The sequence below is a fragment of the Varanus komodoensis genome, unplaced genomic scaffold (assembly GCF_004798865.1).
Source record: "Varanus komodoensis strain SLA01 unplaced genomic scaffold, ASM479886v1 scaffold7_3, whole genome shotgun sequence".
Lineage (NCBI taxonomy): Eukaryota > Metazoa > Chordata > Lepidosauria > Squamata > Varanidae > Varanus > Varanus komodoensis.
Genome location: NW_025336480.1, coordinates 26,040,814 through 26,058,956, shown reverse-complemented (window position 1 = coordinate 26,058,956; position 18,143 = coordinate 26,040,814). Strand labels below are relative to the sequence as shown.

The window sequence follows — 18,143 nt, the reverse complement described above, 5'->3', positions numbered from 1 at the left end:
CGGGCTTCTGGAAGGTGGCAGGCCCCTGCCTTCCAGGAAGAGCATCATGGCCAGGGCAAGAAGGAGCGGCTGAGGGAGCCTGCGTCCCTCTGCTCTGCCAGAAGGTGCTCTCTGCTCCACTGACCAGTTGTCCCAAGACTGCAAAGCATCTTCTGGGGGAAGCATCTTCTGGCCCTTTCTGTCAGCCAGGAGACTAAAAGTGGCCAGGCTATGATTTCTCAACAGGAGTGTTATTGTTACTCTTACATTGCATTTATATTCTGCCTTTTTCCTTCTTGCAAGGATCAAGATATTTATTGCAAGGGTAAATTATAACCAGTTGCAAGATATTACAAGGATATATTATAATCAGTTGTAGGACAGCTTGAGAACCAACTGATCCAAAGATAGTAGATGCATCTTCTAAATAAATAAATCAAACACATGTTTTGAATTGAAGGAGATCCCATGAAAAGCAACACGTGCCCAACCCTTCGTGCAGCTCCTTTGTGCAGGAATTTCTAGATCAGGTACATGGCATGTCCCAGTGCTAGAAGAAGAGCTTGTTCCACCTCTGCAGCACCAGGTGATGCTCTGAGGATCTGATTCAGAGGGGGCAGTCCACACCCAGAGAGGTAATTGTTTCCATTTGCTGGACCAACCTGTCTGCTGGATTGGGACAAGCATTTGTGCTCTGATCTGATCTTGCTATAGCTGCTTTGTCGTCAGGTATTCCCTAACATTAATTTTGGCGATGAGTGTTTTAAACTGCAGTTATAGTAATTGGCGGGCCGTACCACATTTCTGCAATGGCACGACTCAGCATTTTATCACATCTCTTCCTCGGGAACCAGCAGAAGTTGCCCTGTGAGTCAGGCTCGTTGTCAAAGGGTAGGACGAGCATATGCAAGAAGCTCGCTGTTGCTCAGCCAGCCTCTGTCAAGCTGCACTGAGGTGACGCCGTTGGAGCTGATCTCGTCTCATGCTTTCCCGAGCCAAGGGGCTCCTGGGGGATGTGACTTCAAATCTCATTTCTGCCAGGAATAGCCAAGTATAAGTTTTAGGCTGAAAACCTGCTTGAATCATGTGCATCTTTAACTGAATGTTAAAATCTTGTAGAACATGGGTTCATTCTGGTAGATCTGCAACCCTTCCTGTGGTATCAGTGTTTAAAATACATCCATCTACTTTTATCCATTTTTTTTAAGATAAAGAGTTGGCAGAAGGACCAGTGGATCTGCTGGTCAGCCTCTTGGGTGCCTCGCAGTAAATCCACAAGGGTGTCTGACGCGCCATTGTTTAACAATAGCAGCAACAGAATGAATACTGCTGACATGAATAATGCCTGATTCCTCTGCAGATGCAGTGCGAGCTCTACTGAGTTCTGGTACTCGGGACAGAATCTAAGGCTCATAATCTTCACACACACAAAACCATCGCACATACAAACCTGTGCAAGACCACCGTCCCAGTTCAGAGGCCCTTCTTGTTGTGATGAAATGGAAAGGCTGAGAATCTTTCCTACCAGCTTTGGCTCCTCAAAGGAAAAGGCAGGATATCAAAGTAACAAATAATATATTTTTTTTAAAAATCACATGAATTGCATTCACATAATTAACACCACATCTAGTTTGGCCCTTAAGAATCCTGGTTTACTGCTACATGTTATGGTACAGATTAAAGAACAATCAGGCAGGTACAAAGGAACAGTTCTGCAGGGTTTTCTTGAGAGTGTTTCTAGTCTAGTGGCTTCCTGCACTCTAGGAAACTGGGTTTGTTTATGCCCTGTGCTTTTGTGTGTGGCAGACCATGAGTGTTTTGTCAGTTCCAGCCCTTGACTTCAGCGTATTTTGCGAGGACTTACACAGATGGAGTGCTCTCGCCCATCAAAGGAGGGAGGAGTGAATGAAGAAGGAAGCATGATGTAGACTGAAAAAACAAAATGTAGGGTGTTCGAAAACATAAAACATAATCAGGCGGTTTAGAGAGTGCCCCTAAACGTGTCATCAGGATGAAGAGGGGGAAAAACACACCCATGCCTCTCCTCTCTTATTTTACCCAGAGTTGTGTGTATTTCCGGATCGCTGTGTGATTTGTGTCACAAGACTTGAGTCTAGTCCACCTCTTTGGGTCAGTGAAAGTGTGGCAACGGTATGTATGAAACAGTATTAGCAAATACCATATTTTATTGTGCGCTGCTTAGAAACGTGGGTGGCTTTATATAGACCTTTGCCATTCATGGATTCTTGGCACGTGCACGGGATGGAAAATGTTACATAAATACTTGGGCCAAGATGTTGAAAACTTGGAGTCAAAAATTGTTCTTTGAATTCACTAGCTACACACACCCAAGCAGAGAAGCTGATGAGAGATTCTGATTGTTCCTTAAGGTGCAGAACAAGGGGACCATACACCTCCCCCCCACCCCAATTTGCATACTCTGCAAATCTTTTCAAGTTTTGGTGAGGAAAACCCTTTTTTTCTGGTGCGTGTGTTTGAAATGTTGTTAGTACATTGGTTAGGGTTAACCCTAACCCTACTGTGGGTTAATTAGCAACCTCTCTAGCCTGGGTGTGAGCTACTGTCTCTGTTTTTGTTAAATCCCCACATTACCAAGCAGTGTAGAGGGAAAATAGGGGGTGTGTATTTTCTTTTGAAACTTCTATAAAAACAATAGCAATTTCTCAATGCAAGTGAATTACTGGTGTGGAGGGGGGTTAAGTTAAATGGCCTAAAGTGAGAATCTGCCGGTTCTGCCATTTCTTTCAGCAGAGGCAGCATTACATTCAGAGAGCCTTTCTTATCTCCCCAAGTTTTCTACTGTTTTCTTGTCTCCCAAGTTTCATCTGTTTTGCCCCCTCATCTTTTTCTGCCCTGACAGTCCACTGGTTGTTTTTCCACCCCATTCAGCTTTTAATATCCAGTTGACCAAAACCTTCCAACAAAATCTTCCCCATCCATGCTTTTGACATGAGAACTTTTGTCTCCCTTGTCATGGCCTTTGCAGAGTACAGCAGCCATCTTGTCTGCCTTTAAGGAATTCAAATATTTCTGTGTGGGGAACATTTAATGGAATCTTCTGAAAATGTTGGAGAAGCTCCTGCTCTTAAGTGATCACCAGGCAGCCTCAGTTCAGCTTCTGTAAACTCTAATTTAGAAGGTCTTCCTTGCCTGGAACTTTGAAAAGCCACTGCCAATCGGATACTCTCCTAGAATGTCTGATTCACAATAGGGCAACTTTATATTCCCTAGGGAACAAATACCATCTCTGCTTTGAGAGTGCTGCAGTTTCTGGCTCTTTCTTGTTTTATGAATTCTTCAGCTTAGTATCACTGATTTCCTCAGTATGTTAACAATGCTGTCTAAGGCAGGGCAGGGGTAGTCAGCAATCCATGACTAAGATCTCTCCTTCACAGTAAATCCTCCCGTGGTTCTTGTGATCTTGTGCATGCATGTGCTGCCAAAATTTGGAACAAGGGGATAACTCACTAAGGTATTTTCCAGGGAGCAGGAATGTAGGTGGTGTCCTAACCCTTTGGCTGAGGTCTGAATGCCTTGCATCCATCCATTGCTCATACTGCCTGGCCCTGATCTAGTGGCTGCAGGGGGGAACTGCAATTCTTCAATGTCCTACAAGAGCAGCTCTAATTTTCTTTTATTTTGTACATACCTGTGGGATGGGAAAGGACATGCAGCCTCTTGCACACTCAATCTGTGCGTGCTCAGTCTTCCTGGTTCTTTGAAGTAGAATTGGTGTCCACCTGGTGCCTCCTCAATGATTCTGATTTGTGAGAAGCCGCTTCTTTTGCACATGTTTTGGCTGAGCAGCCTGCTAATTTAAATAAATCCATATGCTGATCTGGTATGCTAAATACCTGAAAACATGTACATGGACACACCTCCCCATTTGAACATCTCTGGGCAGTCATTTTATTCCAGTGAGCCAGAGTGACTTGGACTGGGGAACTGGGAGATCCAGGTTCGAGTCCCTGCTCAGCATGAATCTCACTGGGTGACTCTGGGCCAGTCACAGACTCTCAGCCCAACCCACCTTACAGGGCTGTTGTTGTGAGGATAAAAATGGAGTGGAGGGGAATGATGTAAGCTCCCTTGGGTTCCTCACAAGAGGAGCGTATATAGGTAATGTAACAATAATGTAAAAAACAGGGGAAGTACTCATGAAACTGACAAGATTCCTTTAAATATATCTTAAAGCTGCCATCTTTTAAAATAGATCTCACCCCCCATTTGCAATAGCACCAACGCTACTGTTGCCTTTATGTAAATATCTGGGAGGGTAAAACCAGCCTTATCTCAGGGCAAGGTGAAGACAGGAGGCAAATGAGGAGCATTGACATAAGGTGCAAATACAGTACAAGGAAGCAGAGGAGGAGGAGGAGCATTGACGTGGGTGATGCCAAAATATGCAAAACCGTAGGATGCTGGAGGAAGTGGGGGAATGAGCCATCCAGAGGTGCTGTGGCACACTTGGGCGGAATACAAATATAGTCTCCACTTATAAATAAATAAGTGGAGAAGCCAATCCTGGAACTGGCCTGTGGCAGCAGGGGGCATCTCTTGCACCTGGAGACTGTAAGGACCAACTCCCTTTTACCCGTTGAGGGAAATAGACAGGAGTATGTGAACTTGGTTCTTCCCTGCTAGAGAACCAAACCAAACCAAATTCAGCTTTGCTGTCTGCTCTTCATGCTCTTGAGCAGGGCTGCTGGAACCCGGCTGGGGGGTCATCCCAAGGGCCTCTGTATACCGGCCTCCCCGCTCTGACACACCAGCCTCGAACACCATCAATAACTGTTACGAAGTGGCCCTCCATCATTAATAGCAAAAATCACAGTGTTCATGGCATCTATAAAAGTTGAGGCTGGAATGAAAGCGTGACAAATGAGTGTCAAAACCAAAAAAGACATCTGTGAACAAGCAGCAAGAATTCTCTCACTCTGGGAGTCTAGGAACTCTCTTCTTTACTACATCTGCTCACAGAGCTTTGCCATCATTCCAAGGCAGAGTCGTATGGGACAATCACAGCGGTTCTTCAATGGAAGGCAGCAGATAAGTGTTCCAAATTCTGATAGTATGTGTCTGATAATGTATTGTAAGCCACCTAGGAAGGCCTCAGCAGTTATAGGCAGCCTATAAATACATGTATAAATAAATACTGAGAGCCGTTTGTCCCCAGTGATAGCTGGAAATCATTTCTTTCCACTTCTTCTAGACAATAGTGGCATTGCACCAGTGGCTATTATGAGCTATCTTCTCTCCTTACACCAGACTAAGGACATATTTAGCAAAATCCAATGGTAAAGCTTTTCCTGGACTGTACTACTTCAGGCTGCAGGTATTCACATTGCTTCTTTAATACTCCCTCCCTTCCAGAATTTTTTTTTTTTTCTCCACACAAAAGTATTCAGGCCAGCTGACTTACTGATGTGGTGTTTTGCATTGCTCAGGAAATTCATATAAGCACCTTCCTCACCTGCCATCTGTAATGGTACAGTCCAGGAGTAGCTTTACCATTTCATTTTGCTTAATAACTGGCTCTTAAAATAGCAATAAATGTGTGGGAAGTTGAAATTACACATGCCTAGATTGATATTGTGTACAATTCTGAGGCACAAAGAAAGACGACAATTTATTTGGAAATAATTATGTACCAAATATATAGCTGAGACCCTCAAGGTATGAAAATAAAAGTTTTCAGCTTTCCCAAGAAAGCTGTTCTGTATAGTGTTGAAATGATGGTGATAGGCTGGGAGAATGAGGAAGTCTGACTGAAGCAAGGACACTCTGGGGGCACCACACCCAGACCCAGGTTAGGAAATAACTTCTGAGAAAGAAATGGTAAATTTTCTCTGTCTGTAGCCATGACTGACATGTATCTGTCCCTAAGGCAGGAGTAATTAAGCAATGGTGTGTTCTGATCCAGCTTTTGGAGGATGGGTCCCCAGAAAGAAAAGCGTCTTCCTGTTGCCCAGTTTATATAGAGAGGTGGTTACTTAAGTTACTTAAATTAAACCCCAAATCCCTGTTTGTTGTTCAAAGATGTCAAGACAATGAAAAGGGAATAATAATCCCTATGAAATTAGATTGTGTTACTTATTTCTAGTGTCTGATGGCATGTTAGTTTGGTTTGAAACCTGGCGCGTGTATGTTTAGATTTGCTGTGATAATGCATCTCTCTCGCCCTGACAAGTCTTCTCATTATCACCACTTTATAAATCCGCTGTGAATTACGAGTTTACCTGAAGTTTCTTCCTTTCTCTTTAACCATGAAAAAGTGTGTATGAACTTACCTTAAATAGTCTTCTTTCAGAAGACAGAAAGAGGATGAGAGGAGAGGGCTGTGCATCACTGGAAAGAAAGCGTCTGTAGGAACTTTTGCTGTGTGCCTGCAGACTCTGTTATTCAGAAGCCACGCAAAGAGAATCAAGCACTTTTTATTCTAAAGTGTATCAAATGCATTTGAGGCAAGGAAAAGGACAATTCAGATCACGATGATTTTATATTCTTTAGAAGTGATCCGATATTGCCGCTCGTGTGACTGATGTTGTTTGCCTGGGTAGTTGCATCACTGTACATACTCGTACACTGAAGTGTTAGCATGAATCAGGCTATTTTTCTTCAGAGATGTCAAGGAAATATGTGTTTGCGCGTGGAATATTAATAGAGCCTTGGCACTCTAGGAGAACATAGTCCTGTCCTGACTTATTCTTGCTTTTCTACCCAAAAACATCATCACATCTTCAGTCCAGGTGGTGTTACAAAATAAACTTTTTGACTTAGTCTGTGTGTGATGCCAGATTTTGTGCTGCTTAACCCACAAATTGGCAATGGTGAGTGATTCATCGTTGCATTAATTCTGGGTTGTTTAGGGGTTAATTCAGGTTCAGACATCATGCTGACAACCACAAACAGGGTGATTGTAGGCTTTTAAGTGAAAGTGAGGCCATACACTCACTCATTCCTGCTTGTGCCCAACAACCCATGGTTTGAACAACCCATGGATTTTCCTTACATATGAACCAAGCCATTAAAAAGGAGTATGCTCTTAGATTGAGTAGCACTAGATCTAGCATAAAGATGCTAAATGTTGAGGGTTGATTCTGGGGTTTCTTAATTCCTCGGGTTCAGTGATGTCACTCCTATCTCAGCCTTCCCCAGGCTGGTGCACTCCAGAAGTGTTGGACTGCAGCTTCTCTACCCTCATGTGTCAGATGGATCGGCAGCCACCAGCCTGCAGAAGGGCGCCTTATCCCATCCTTCTCTGAAAGGAGAAGTTTGGGTTAGGAGGTGCATTAGCACATACATATTCCAGCCTGATGCTAAGCTGGAAGTGATGGGGCAGCCATACCACTCATGGCTCTGCCCCAGTCATGTAGAAAGTGGAAGAAGGGCATCATTGTTACATCAGAAGAAGAGTGTGAATGAAAGAGCTGAGCCTTCCACACATCCTGCCTCCCTGCAAGCCCTGTTAATTCAGGCACTTTTCTACCAATTTGTTTTGTTTATGAAAAGGAAAATTGCCTGAACCAGTGGGGACATGGGGAGGCAGGGTGGAGGAGTGTTCGGCTCCCCTTTTGTTGTTTTAAAAAACAGCATTCGCCCCCCTGCCTGTGTTGTGTGTGAACAAGGAAGGCACATGCACAGCCAATATGGCTGGCCTTGTGGTTGGACTTGACCCTCTAACACATGCAGAGGTAGTGGAGAGAAGGTGCCCTTCAGATTCACAGGGAAAAGCTTATTCGTTTAGAGCCCAACCTCTTTGAAGCAGTTACTCTCACTTAGGGGGACCATAAATCCAAACAATATAAAACTACACCAGGAATATTGGTAAACGTTTGACCCATAACACTTGAGATACTGTTGGGACTTTTCTCAACAAAACCATGGAAAGGAATCGCCAAATTACCTAGCATTTCCACATTCCAGTGTGATTTTTAAATAATTAAAATCCTCAAATCATGCATGCATAACAAAAGCCTTTGCCTGTTCTGATATAAAACTGAAAAAAGAACAATCCCAACAGGTTCGATAATGAAACATAAATAAATTGCTCAAAATGAATACACAAGCAAGCATCACCATCAGAAGAAACATCCTCAATTATGCAAGCTTAGATTAAAATTAAAAGCTTTAACCGTTTACCTGGCACCATAAACAGGCCTCATAAAACTGAAGTAGCTTCTTGAACCATTTTTAATCTGGTATGAAACTGCTCCGCATTTGTAATCATGTTCCTAAGGGACACAACCATGAGGAACCTCTGCCTGATGCCACCTAAATATAAAAGTAAAAACAAGTATAAAAGACAGGATTTGTTTTGGTTGAGGTGTTCCCTTAAGTTAACCACAGTGCTTATCTAAGGCCAGCTGATAGCATTTCAGTGGAGCTAATCTACCTATAAATGGCAAGATCAAGGATACCTACCATTGACCTTTGAAGTCATCTACCATTATTGTTCATAGTACCATAATTAGATCCACACAGTTGCTGTATTTGAAATTACCCTGGTAAATTATGGCTATTTATTTTCAGCAGCCATTTTTCAGCTGCATAGCCCAAGTTCCTAAATATTTGTCCTTCTCACCCCCTCCCACCCCAGGAGAGGAGGAAGCAGGGTGGGCTTTCCTGGTGGGTTAGCCAGAACTAGCATGTGACTATAAAAGGTGTTTTGTCATTTTGTGAAAATGGGCACAGCCACAGAAATGCAGGCACAAGTCACTCTGAAGGCAGGAAAGATTTAGCTACTCTCCATGAACTTGGAGACTGGAACTGCATGTAATTTCAGTGGATACAATTTACATGTGAACGGTGATGTAGGAGAGGTTTGCAAGGAAGGATCAGAAGGCAGAATGTGTATTGATATTGTCTGTCTATCATTCTCTCTCTCTCTCTCTCACACACACACACACACACTGGGCATATTCCAGTTTTGGAACTTGTTGGCAGGGAGGGAAAAAAACCCAACACCTTCCTGACTGCCAGTTCACACTTGCCAAAGTTGTGGTGCATTAACATTGCATTTCTGCTTCACGTGTCCACAGAGCACTTCAGCCGACATTTGTCTTTCCACACTTTTCTTTAACCAGAGGCTTTTTAAAAAGTCTTTAAAAATGCCTTTGGTTTTAAAAATTCCTAAGGACCCAATCCAGCTGAGGTGATCGCCAGCTACCCAGTCCAGAGGCTGATGATCATCCAGCAAAGAGCAGAAGGAGCAGGAAGCCAACCTCTGCATTTCAATTCCTCCCATTCCTTATTTTTGTTAGGTGGCTGCTTCTAGGCTCCCTAGCAGGGTGACTTTGGAGGGGAGGGGAGGGGAGGAGCCTGCGGGAACTCAGGCTATGTTGTGTCCAGGACTCTGCAGTCCCCTCCCCTTCTTGTCCACTAGAACCTCCCCTTTTCCCCCCCCTCCAAAGTTGCGTCCCCAACCCTGGATGGCCAGCCCTTGCAGTTCTTCCTGCACAAGCTAAGGGGGAGCTGGGGCATGGATTCCAGTCCCAAGGTTGGAGCTCTGTCTCTGATCTGGAAGCCTAATTATCCTATGGCTGCCCAGGCAATGCCTAAAGGCCATAGGGTCACTCCCTCTGCCACAAATAGTAGGGTTTCACCTTCAGCTGCTAGGGAAATGTCTGTATGAAGGGGGCAGGTTGACGAATATAGCAGCAGAGAAAGAAATAAAACTTGAGTGGCAGTTTATGGCTTTATTTTCCTTTGCATGTCCTTAAGAGAATGTTGGTTTGACTTAAAAATAAATCAATAAATTTCAAAAGAGTGGCCTTTACCCCCTTTTAGGTGATCAGAGAGCAACAGATCCATTCTCTGCAACTGTTCCCTGGATCCCCTATCTGTAGTAGTGTGACCTCCTCTGCAATTAGAAGTAATTCATGCCTCAATTAACTTCTTAACCTTGGAGTGATCATATAAAGTGTGCCTTGCATGCCTCTCAAAGCATAAATGCTGTGTTTGTTTGCATGTAGTCACCAATTCCCTTTTCTCTGATAGGACAAGAGGTACGCTTTGTTTACCTCAAAGTCAAAGCAGGTAAATGAATACCTGGTGAGTGAACCCGCTTATTTCAGGAAGCAGTGAAAACAAGCTTAAAGTAATAATTGAGGAAGTATATTGCGGTCTTTTAACATATGTCATGTTTGTTACATGCCTGGTAAAATGAGCTGGAAGCCAGTGCTGTAGAGTTGGTAGATCTTCAACACCATTTGCTTCCAGCTCGTTTTCCCTTGTCTTATGCTTGCTGCTTGTTTGTTCACCAAGCCCCATTGTTGTTTTCTGCCTGCTTTTGCTCTTGGCATGTTACTGTATCAAATACAGTTGAGGAATAGATCAGTTCCTTGCTCTGCACAGTGCTGAAAAAGCATTGCATGGTAACTATTACTCATGTTTTTAGGGCTGTGAGTTCTATTTTGATCTCCAGAGAAGGCTTGTGTCTGTGACGGCAATTGTTCATGAATTGATTCCCCAAATCGCTTCCAGGCTAATAAACTGCTAACTCGACCCTCCATGAAAAGCTTGTGGACGTTCATGCCAAGATCTCAAGCTTTACTTTAAAATGAAAAGGAGGAGGGATACCTTCCCCTCTGCATCACTGGACTCACATCAGTGACACTTTCCAATAGGTGTCCATGCCGCATGTGCAGTTACTTCCTAGGTACCACCCCAAATTAGGGAAGAGAGAAAAGGATGCTGTCCTTCCAGCAATATCATGGATGCTGCAGTCTGAATGCCAAGCCAGCTGTATATGCCTGAAAGGAAAGCCTGCAGATCCTTGAGGCCCATTTCTTGCATCATAAACAGATAATCTGAAAATGCTTTTCTTTTCTCTCTCAATGGCCTGTGTTATCCATGACCAGCACAGTAAGATGGAGGAATTGAATAACTGAAAGTTTAGAATACGTGTTGCCCAATGTTTGGATCTTTTTCCCATCACTTTTTCAAAGAATAATGGCACTGTTTGGTGGTGGATTTGGTGGTGGGCAGGAAGACAACGCTCTGCTGGTGTTGGCCCCAGCGACTGGCAATGGGAGAGACTGTCTTTAAACCAGTTTGGTTTAGTTGTTATGGTTTATTTCTGTTAGAAAGCTGGCCTCCCTCTTCCAGGAGCATGCCTGATCCCTTTTAAAGCCATCTAAGGTAGCAGACAACATGGTATCTTGTGGCAGTGAATTCCATGAATTCATCATGGCTGTGTGAAGTACTTTGTTTGGCCTGCCCTAGATATTCATTTAGTTCATCTCCATTTCATTTCATTTATTTCTATACCACCCAATAGTTGAATCTCTGCAGGTGATTTACAACAATAGCTTGCCAACCAATTTCATCAATTGGCCCTGAGCGCCAGTATTATGAGATATGTGGGGGGGGGGGGGGACAATTCCACTGGATTCATGGCATGCATATTCTCTTAAATCCACTGCCACTGCCTTCTCCAACCTGGTGGCCTCTAGATTTTTGCACTGGAATTCCCAGAATTTCTGACCATTGGCCATGCTGGCTGGAGCTAATCTGAGCTGAGGTCTAAAACATCTGGAGGACACCAGGTTGCGGAAGGCTGTGGTCTTGTGTTTAACAAAATATGTAATGCCATGAATAAAATGGAAAGATTTTTCCTCCCTCTCTCGCAACTAAACTAAATGCCCTCTCAGCAAAGCGGTTCCTCACACAGAATATGCACCAAGCCCTTTGTCATCTGGGTTGTCCTTTTCTGAACCTTTCTCTGCCATGGTAACAGTCTTCATATAATGCCTACTACTGCACTCCTTTTCATGTCTGTAATATTTTTTTTTCCTCTTTATTTTCCTGACTAAAAAGAATTTGGGATTACTGAACAGGATGAGAACAGATTTAATCTTTTCTTTTCTTCCACAAGCCTTGGCATTCCCACAGGAAATAAACAACAGTCTTCTCAAAACAAGCCTTTTTTCCCTCCTTCTACCCCTCCCCCTTTCCCTGGTCTCCTAATTAACTAATTGGTAATCTAAGGATCATCACTGATACTATAGTGACCCTGTGGTCTGTGAAGTGCCCACCCTTCCTCACACCCCTCTTCTCCTCTGCTGTGGAGCTATTCTAGCTCTGGGCCATTTACATCCCTCCTAAAAGCAAGAGGCTCGCTGGTTCCCACAGAGCTGTTCAAAGGATGACTCATATTTCTTATGCTAATTGTTCGGTTCTCAAAATATAGCACTTACAGGGTGCGGTTCCATGAGGAAAATCTACTGTACTTACAGGGCATGTTGAGAAGTGTTTCTCATATACATCATTTTCTCCTTTTCTAATTTTCCAGGCCTTTAACCCTTTTCTGTCACTTCTTTGCAGGGCAGCTAGCTTAAAGTGGAACACTTTTAGATGCGGCAATTAAGGCAAAGCAGGTGAAATTCTATTATACCTGATCTAGTACAGCCTTTCACAGGCTGCTGCCCTTCCTGGTGTGTTTGGCTGCAAAGCCCTTTATTTCCTGCCTCCATTCCCATTCGTCATGCTGGTTGGGGGGATGATAGAAGTTATGGTCCCTGAACAAAAGGGAGAGAAGCTTCTCAGGTACTTGGAGAAAAAAAATAAGTTTTTTTCCTTTCCTCAGGGTCCTCTTATCTTTTTTCACATATACTGAGAAGATATACCACCAACAATTCTTCTAATGTTTGTTTTAGGTTGAAATGCCTTTCAGTATAAAATAAACGTGGGAAGGGCTGTTTTTGTTTCGTTCTGATGGATTTGTTTGTTTGTTTTTTGTTTTGATCAGTATATCTGAATTAAAATCAGAGGTCCCTGAGGAAGAAAAAAAGATTTGTTTCCCAAAATGCATTGGACAGAATAAACATGTTTCCTTCAGGCACTTGAGAATTGTTCTCTCTTTGGTTGGATGACATATTAAGACCTTTCCCTCTGCCTGCCTGCCTGCCTGCCTGTCTTTTCTAGAAGTTGAAGTCCAACATAGCTGAAAGGTACCAAGCTGGGAAAGGTATTCATCTAGCTCTCTACTACCTCATGTCGCAAAGAGACAAAAAGATAAGACATGGAAGATATGGAAAGGCTTTCCAGAGTTTGTCTGTCCTTTTACTTTAGTGCAGCTGTGAGAGGAGCCACCAAATTTTGATCAGAGGAGAGGAAATATTTAAACCCTTTCCCGCAGGCTGTTTTTTCCTCTGCAAAACCACTTTTCTCTGTGAATTGCTGTCACCCCCTTTCACTCCTTTGGTAGAAAAACAGATGGGGTGGGGTAAGGGAGCAATTTTGTTCAGAAAAATGAACTGTGGGAAAGAGCTAAGCATCTCCCACACACTTTTAGAAGGCATCCTTGATACAAAATCTTCGGTCTCTCTAGATCAGGGGTCCTCAAATGTTTTCACCAGGGAGCCAGTTGAAAGGTGCCAGAAAGGTGGTGCTGGCGGTGCGCATGGGCCGGCGAGGGGGCGGGGGCGACGCATGCGTGTGTGCTGAGGTGGGGGCGGCGTGTGCGGTGAGGGGAAGGGAGGCAAGGGCACACGCGGCGAGGAGAGGAGGCGGGGGCGGGCACGTGCCGCGAGGCGGGCGCAGGAGGCAGCACCTTTCTTGCTTGGAGATTTTTCCAAGTAAGCAAACGGCTGCCTCCCCGGGCGTGGGGCAAAGTGGGTGGCGGCGGGCGCGCACGTGGGTGCGGTGGGTCCAAATGGGCATGGCGGGCTGGATAAATGGGCATGGTGGGCCAGATCCGGCCCCCGGGCCGTAGTATGAGGACCCATGCTCTAGATTCATCATAGTGTTACCACTGGAGTTTTGGTTTTGTTTTGTTTTTTTTCACTTTTGTTTTGTGAGATCCAAAAGTGAACTGCAGTTCTGTCATCTTGGGGCATGTCCAACAATAGCAGCGTCAGTGAGAAAATAGACCACGCTTCACATTGCTTCTTAAGACAGTAACGATGCCCTCCTCTTCTTGCTAAGAGAGAAGAAAAGGTCCTATCATCCCTCAGTCCTAATGGCTGACTGGGGCATGCTGGGAGTTGTAGGCCTTTTTCTATGTTTAAACTTGCATGAGATTGTGCCTTTAGTCTCCTTAATAATAGCTGACGAAGCTTGCTGCTACACAGACTTCTGGCATTTGTCACAGTTTGAGCCACAGAGACATTAAATATTTGCCAGCAATTTCTTCATATGGCTTGGAATCCAGTTTATTGGCCTTGTTTGTTTGTGGTTTGGTTTAATGGCTGAAAAAAAAACCTACAGCAGAAGCTTATTGCATGGAAAGCAGCTCTGGTGTTTTACAGGGTTATCCACAATTCTTTTCTGATTGGTTTCTCTTCACTGGGAGAGGTAGAAGAAGTAATCAAGAACACTTGTGTGTTATAGTATTTGGATAATTGTTGTGTCAGTGAATTATGCATTTGTAATCTTTCTTATCCTACGGGTTAGAAAGAGAATCGAACTGCTGGAGCATCTGAATATTTTGGAGAATCGGTTGAAGATGGAAAGTACATGCCTTCTCTAACCCAGCAGAAAAAGCGAGGCATCCTGAAAGAGATGTAAGCTATCCATACACAACCCTTCCCAATATACACTCGCCCTTCCAATATTTTGAACAGCCCTCCCAACCTGCTGCCTTCCAAATGTTCAACTCCCTTTGGCACCTGTCAGCTTGGCCACTGACCAGAAATTCTGGGACATGTGGTTCTGAAACCTCTTGAGGGCACCAGGTTGGGGAAAGCTGCTAGATGCTAGAGCCAGCTTGAGGACTAGTATAGTGGAACGGTGGGATTAGAACAAAACAAAACACCTGAAATAATAGAAACTGAAGCAACGGCAGGTGGAAGGTTCTGCTAAGAGCTGATAGTCACACGACGCTAGCAAGATCCCGCAAAGTAGCTCACTGCAGCCCACTTTTGACACATGAAATAAATAAATCTCTGTTCAATGGCTGGATTTAGGATCACGTGACATGCAAATCCGCTGTAGTTTGGCATCTGCTGTGCTCATGAATGTGGGATACAGTCTATGTGGGCCAGGTGTCCTTGGGTGCCACCGAGTTGACAAAACTGCCCATTGCACAGAGCTGCAAATGACCTTCTGCTCCACGTGAAAGTGTCCATATATTTGCACATATCTTGCTCGATCTGACACCATCCTCTCTTTTGAATAGAAGCATTTTGAGACAGCATGCATTGTCGTATGTAACACCTGGATAAAATCTGACTCTTTGTATAGATGTGAATTCCTGCAGCTCATTCCACAGATGTTTTGGGTGACCCTTCCCAGTATCTTGGACCATTAGCCAGCTTGGCTCAGGCTAATGGGAGCTGAGGTCCAAAAGCCATCTTGGGGACACCAGGTTGGAGAATGCAGCTCTGTTAGATCACAGTTTACTCGACACAGTTAACAGTTTACCCTACTCATAACGTGGGATTGTTTGCCAAGACGCTAAACAGGCTTATCATTCTTCAAAAGAGGAGACCTCGGGGGCCTCCTAGAATTTGCAGAATGGGTGAACTGAAGCAGTCACAAGGTTTGCATTATTAAAGTGAAATATATAATTCTCTGTTGCTAGAGTGAAGAGGACAAAAACGGTGAAAACGAAGGAGAGCCAACCTCAGCCCAGCAAGGACACCATGAAAGTATATCTTGGCTCCCTCGCCTCAGACAGGGAGTAGGAAGAATGCATGTCAAGCTCCTTCCGATGCTCAGAAGCGAACCGTAGGCGTAGGGCACAACCAAAGGACTGCATAAATACAGCTGAGAGCAACTTGGGGCTTCCTGTTTCAGAGTGGGACAGTGATGTGAACTGGAGACAGCCGAGCAGCACTAGCAGCCAGCAAAAACTTCATTTGTGGCGTGGTTAGACATGACTTCCAGCAGGAGCCCTCGGTGGTGCTGTGAGTCAGCACTGCTCGATCCAAACCAAAGTCAAAGGGTGACCGAAATATCATAAGTGCTGTTCTGCGTACACAGGAGCAGAAGGCACAAGGGTGTCTCCAAGCAGAATCGCTCAGTTCCCAGAAACGCAGCCATGCGGGTTGTTCGGAGGCATCTTCTGGAGAAGTCCCACCAAATCCCACATTGTTTTCTAATTGAGGCTTGGCAGGATCCATGTCTGATGAAGAGTTGCTTACTTGAAGAAAAACCTTCCCCAGGGACTTGTTTTGATGAGAAATACTACAGCCGTCGTGCAGACAAACCCAAACCAACCACAGTCACCAAAGAATAACCCTGACTGCTCCTCTCCCGCTGTACACCAAGCCGGCTGAGAGAGAGCGAGAGAGAGTCATCCAAAACTGGGGAGGGGGTGGGTGTGTTAGGGGAAAAGTCAATCCCAAAAGCAAACCACAGAGAACCGATTCAAACTTTTAAGCAATGAAAAGAAACTTGTGCCCTGTTATGCTGCATGTGCTTTTGGTATCCTACCAGTTGAACACATGAAAGGAACATTGAAGCATTTTTGGAAAAAGTCTCATCCAGTGGCTTTGTGAAAGCAGAAAAAAAGTTCCTTTTTGGGCAGCTTGTGACCCTTCAAATGTTTTGGCCTCAGCTCCCCTGATCCTTTACCATTGCTAGGCTGATGGGAGTTGTAGGCCAAACCAACTAGAGGGCTAGATGTCGCTCACTCCCACCTTAGAGATTCCATAGCATGAGATTGTACCATTTGCATGGCTCCAGAGGCATCCCAACAATTCCTGATGGTTTCCAGAGCCTAGAGCTTGGAGAGTTGCCGATTAAAACACATTTCTTCATCATGTTGTCGTAAATCTGCTATAGGGCCTTTATCTGCCTGCTTGTTTACAGCCCAGTTTTCATTGTATATTATAATAGGGAAGGAAGAGGGGGATTTATGAGTTCTTGCACATTCGCCCCCCCAGGTCTTATTCCTGTTTTATTGTATAATTTTTCATGTGCAGACTCCATTTAGAAGAAATAGAGCCTGCTCAATAGAATACATCTCCACAGCTAGCAGGTTGGTAAGGAAAAGAGCAAGATTGAGAGGATGCGACCAGCCCCTATTTGTGCCTCAAATCCAGTTAAATTGGCTTTAAGCTAAATATCCATTATTGGATTATTATGAGCTTTGTCATTCACTTGACTCATTTAGCTCCCTTATTCTGCTGCAATGAATGTTTATGAGGAAACAAAACTGCATCAGAATTGCTTTAGAGAAACTTAGAGCCTAAGTGGTCACAAAACTAGCCATGGCAATTTATCATGGAAATGATATACCTGTTTTTCTTTGTTCCTCGTGCACATTTAACTCCCACCCTTCCAGGAGGGAGTTCAAGATGAGGTACAAAGAGTTTGCCCCCATTGTATCCTCTCAAGTGTTCTGTGGAAGGCACTGAAAGAGTGCGATTAGTCCAAGGTTTCAGTCCAATGAGTTTCATAGCAAGTAGAAATTTGTTCCCAAATCTGCACTGTCAAAGTCCCTGGCTTATCCAAAGTTTCTGCTGTCATTTTTGTGACTACTAATATTAACAAATTGAATTTTGTATTTTGACATCACCTTGGATGTGTTCTCTAGGTTGCTTTGGAAGATTTTTTGCAAAAAAAGTAACACACTTGTCAATAAAAAGTAGCTGTTTTTATTCATGGTTCATGCTCCTTGAAGGCAATGAATGTCTGGGGTGAGATGGTGGTCCATTTGTGGATCTCGTGTCACCTAAAGTTCTCAGTTCTCCTGGCAAAGTGGAGCATGTCTGGAGTGCCTGATCGTTGGATGCTTTGTCCAAAGTTGGGAATGTGCCTGCACAACCGTCGTACTTCAGGCACATAGTGAGAAGGCAAGAGTTGCTGGAGAAGACAAGCACGCGAAGGAACGTTGAAGGAAGAAAACCTCCTATGGGATGGATGTGTCCCTAAAGGAAGACACAACCTGGGGTCCATGAAAGCTGAGCAGGGTGGTCTAGGAGAGGATACGTTGGGGGCCGTTTATTCACAGGGTTGCCATAAGTCGGAGAGGACTTGACAACGGCAGGTAGCCACAATCACTGCAAATTCCACAGCAGGAGGAAGTCCGGTCAGTTGATCCTATGCATCGTTACTCGGAATTAAGCCTTCTGTGCTGGGTGGGGCGGACTCTCATGGAGGTGTGCACAGGATTGTGGTCTGGGTTGACGTGGATTTTGTCTGTCTGCCTAAGGTATGTACACCCTGCTGTTCAGTTGGAAAGGCTCCCCAAG

At 44.3% G+C, this 18,143-nt stretch overlaps 1 protein-coding gene across 1 annotated transcript in view; it reads left to right on the top strand.

Moving 5' to 3' along the window:
• Nucleotides 1–17,549, top strand: part of LOC123035741 (SLX4 interacting protein) — an 86,513-nt gene extending 68,964 nt beyond the window's left edge. The window contains exons 7-9 of the mRNA XM_044454240.1: nucleotides 2,042–2,130; nucleotides 14,398–14,507; nucleotides 15,527–17,549. Of these exons, the coding sequence (XP_044310175.1) occupies nucleotides 2,042–2,130; nucleotides 14,398–14,507; nucleotides 15,527–15,629 (302 nt within the window). The 3' untranslated portion in view covers nucleotides 15,630–17,549. The remainder of the gene's footprint in view (nucleotides 1–2,041; nucleotides 2,131–14,397; nucleotides 14,508–15,526) is intronic.
• The last annotated feature ends 594 nt before the right edge of the window (nucleotides 17,550–18,143 follow it).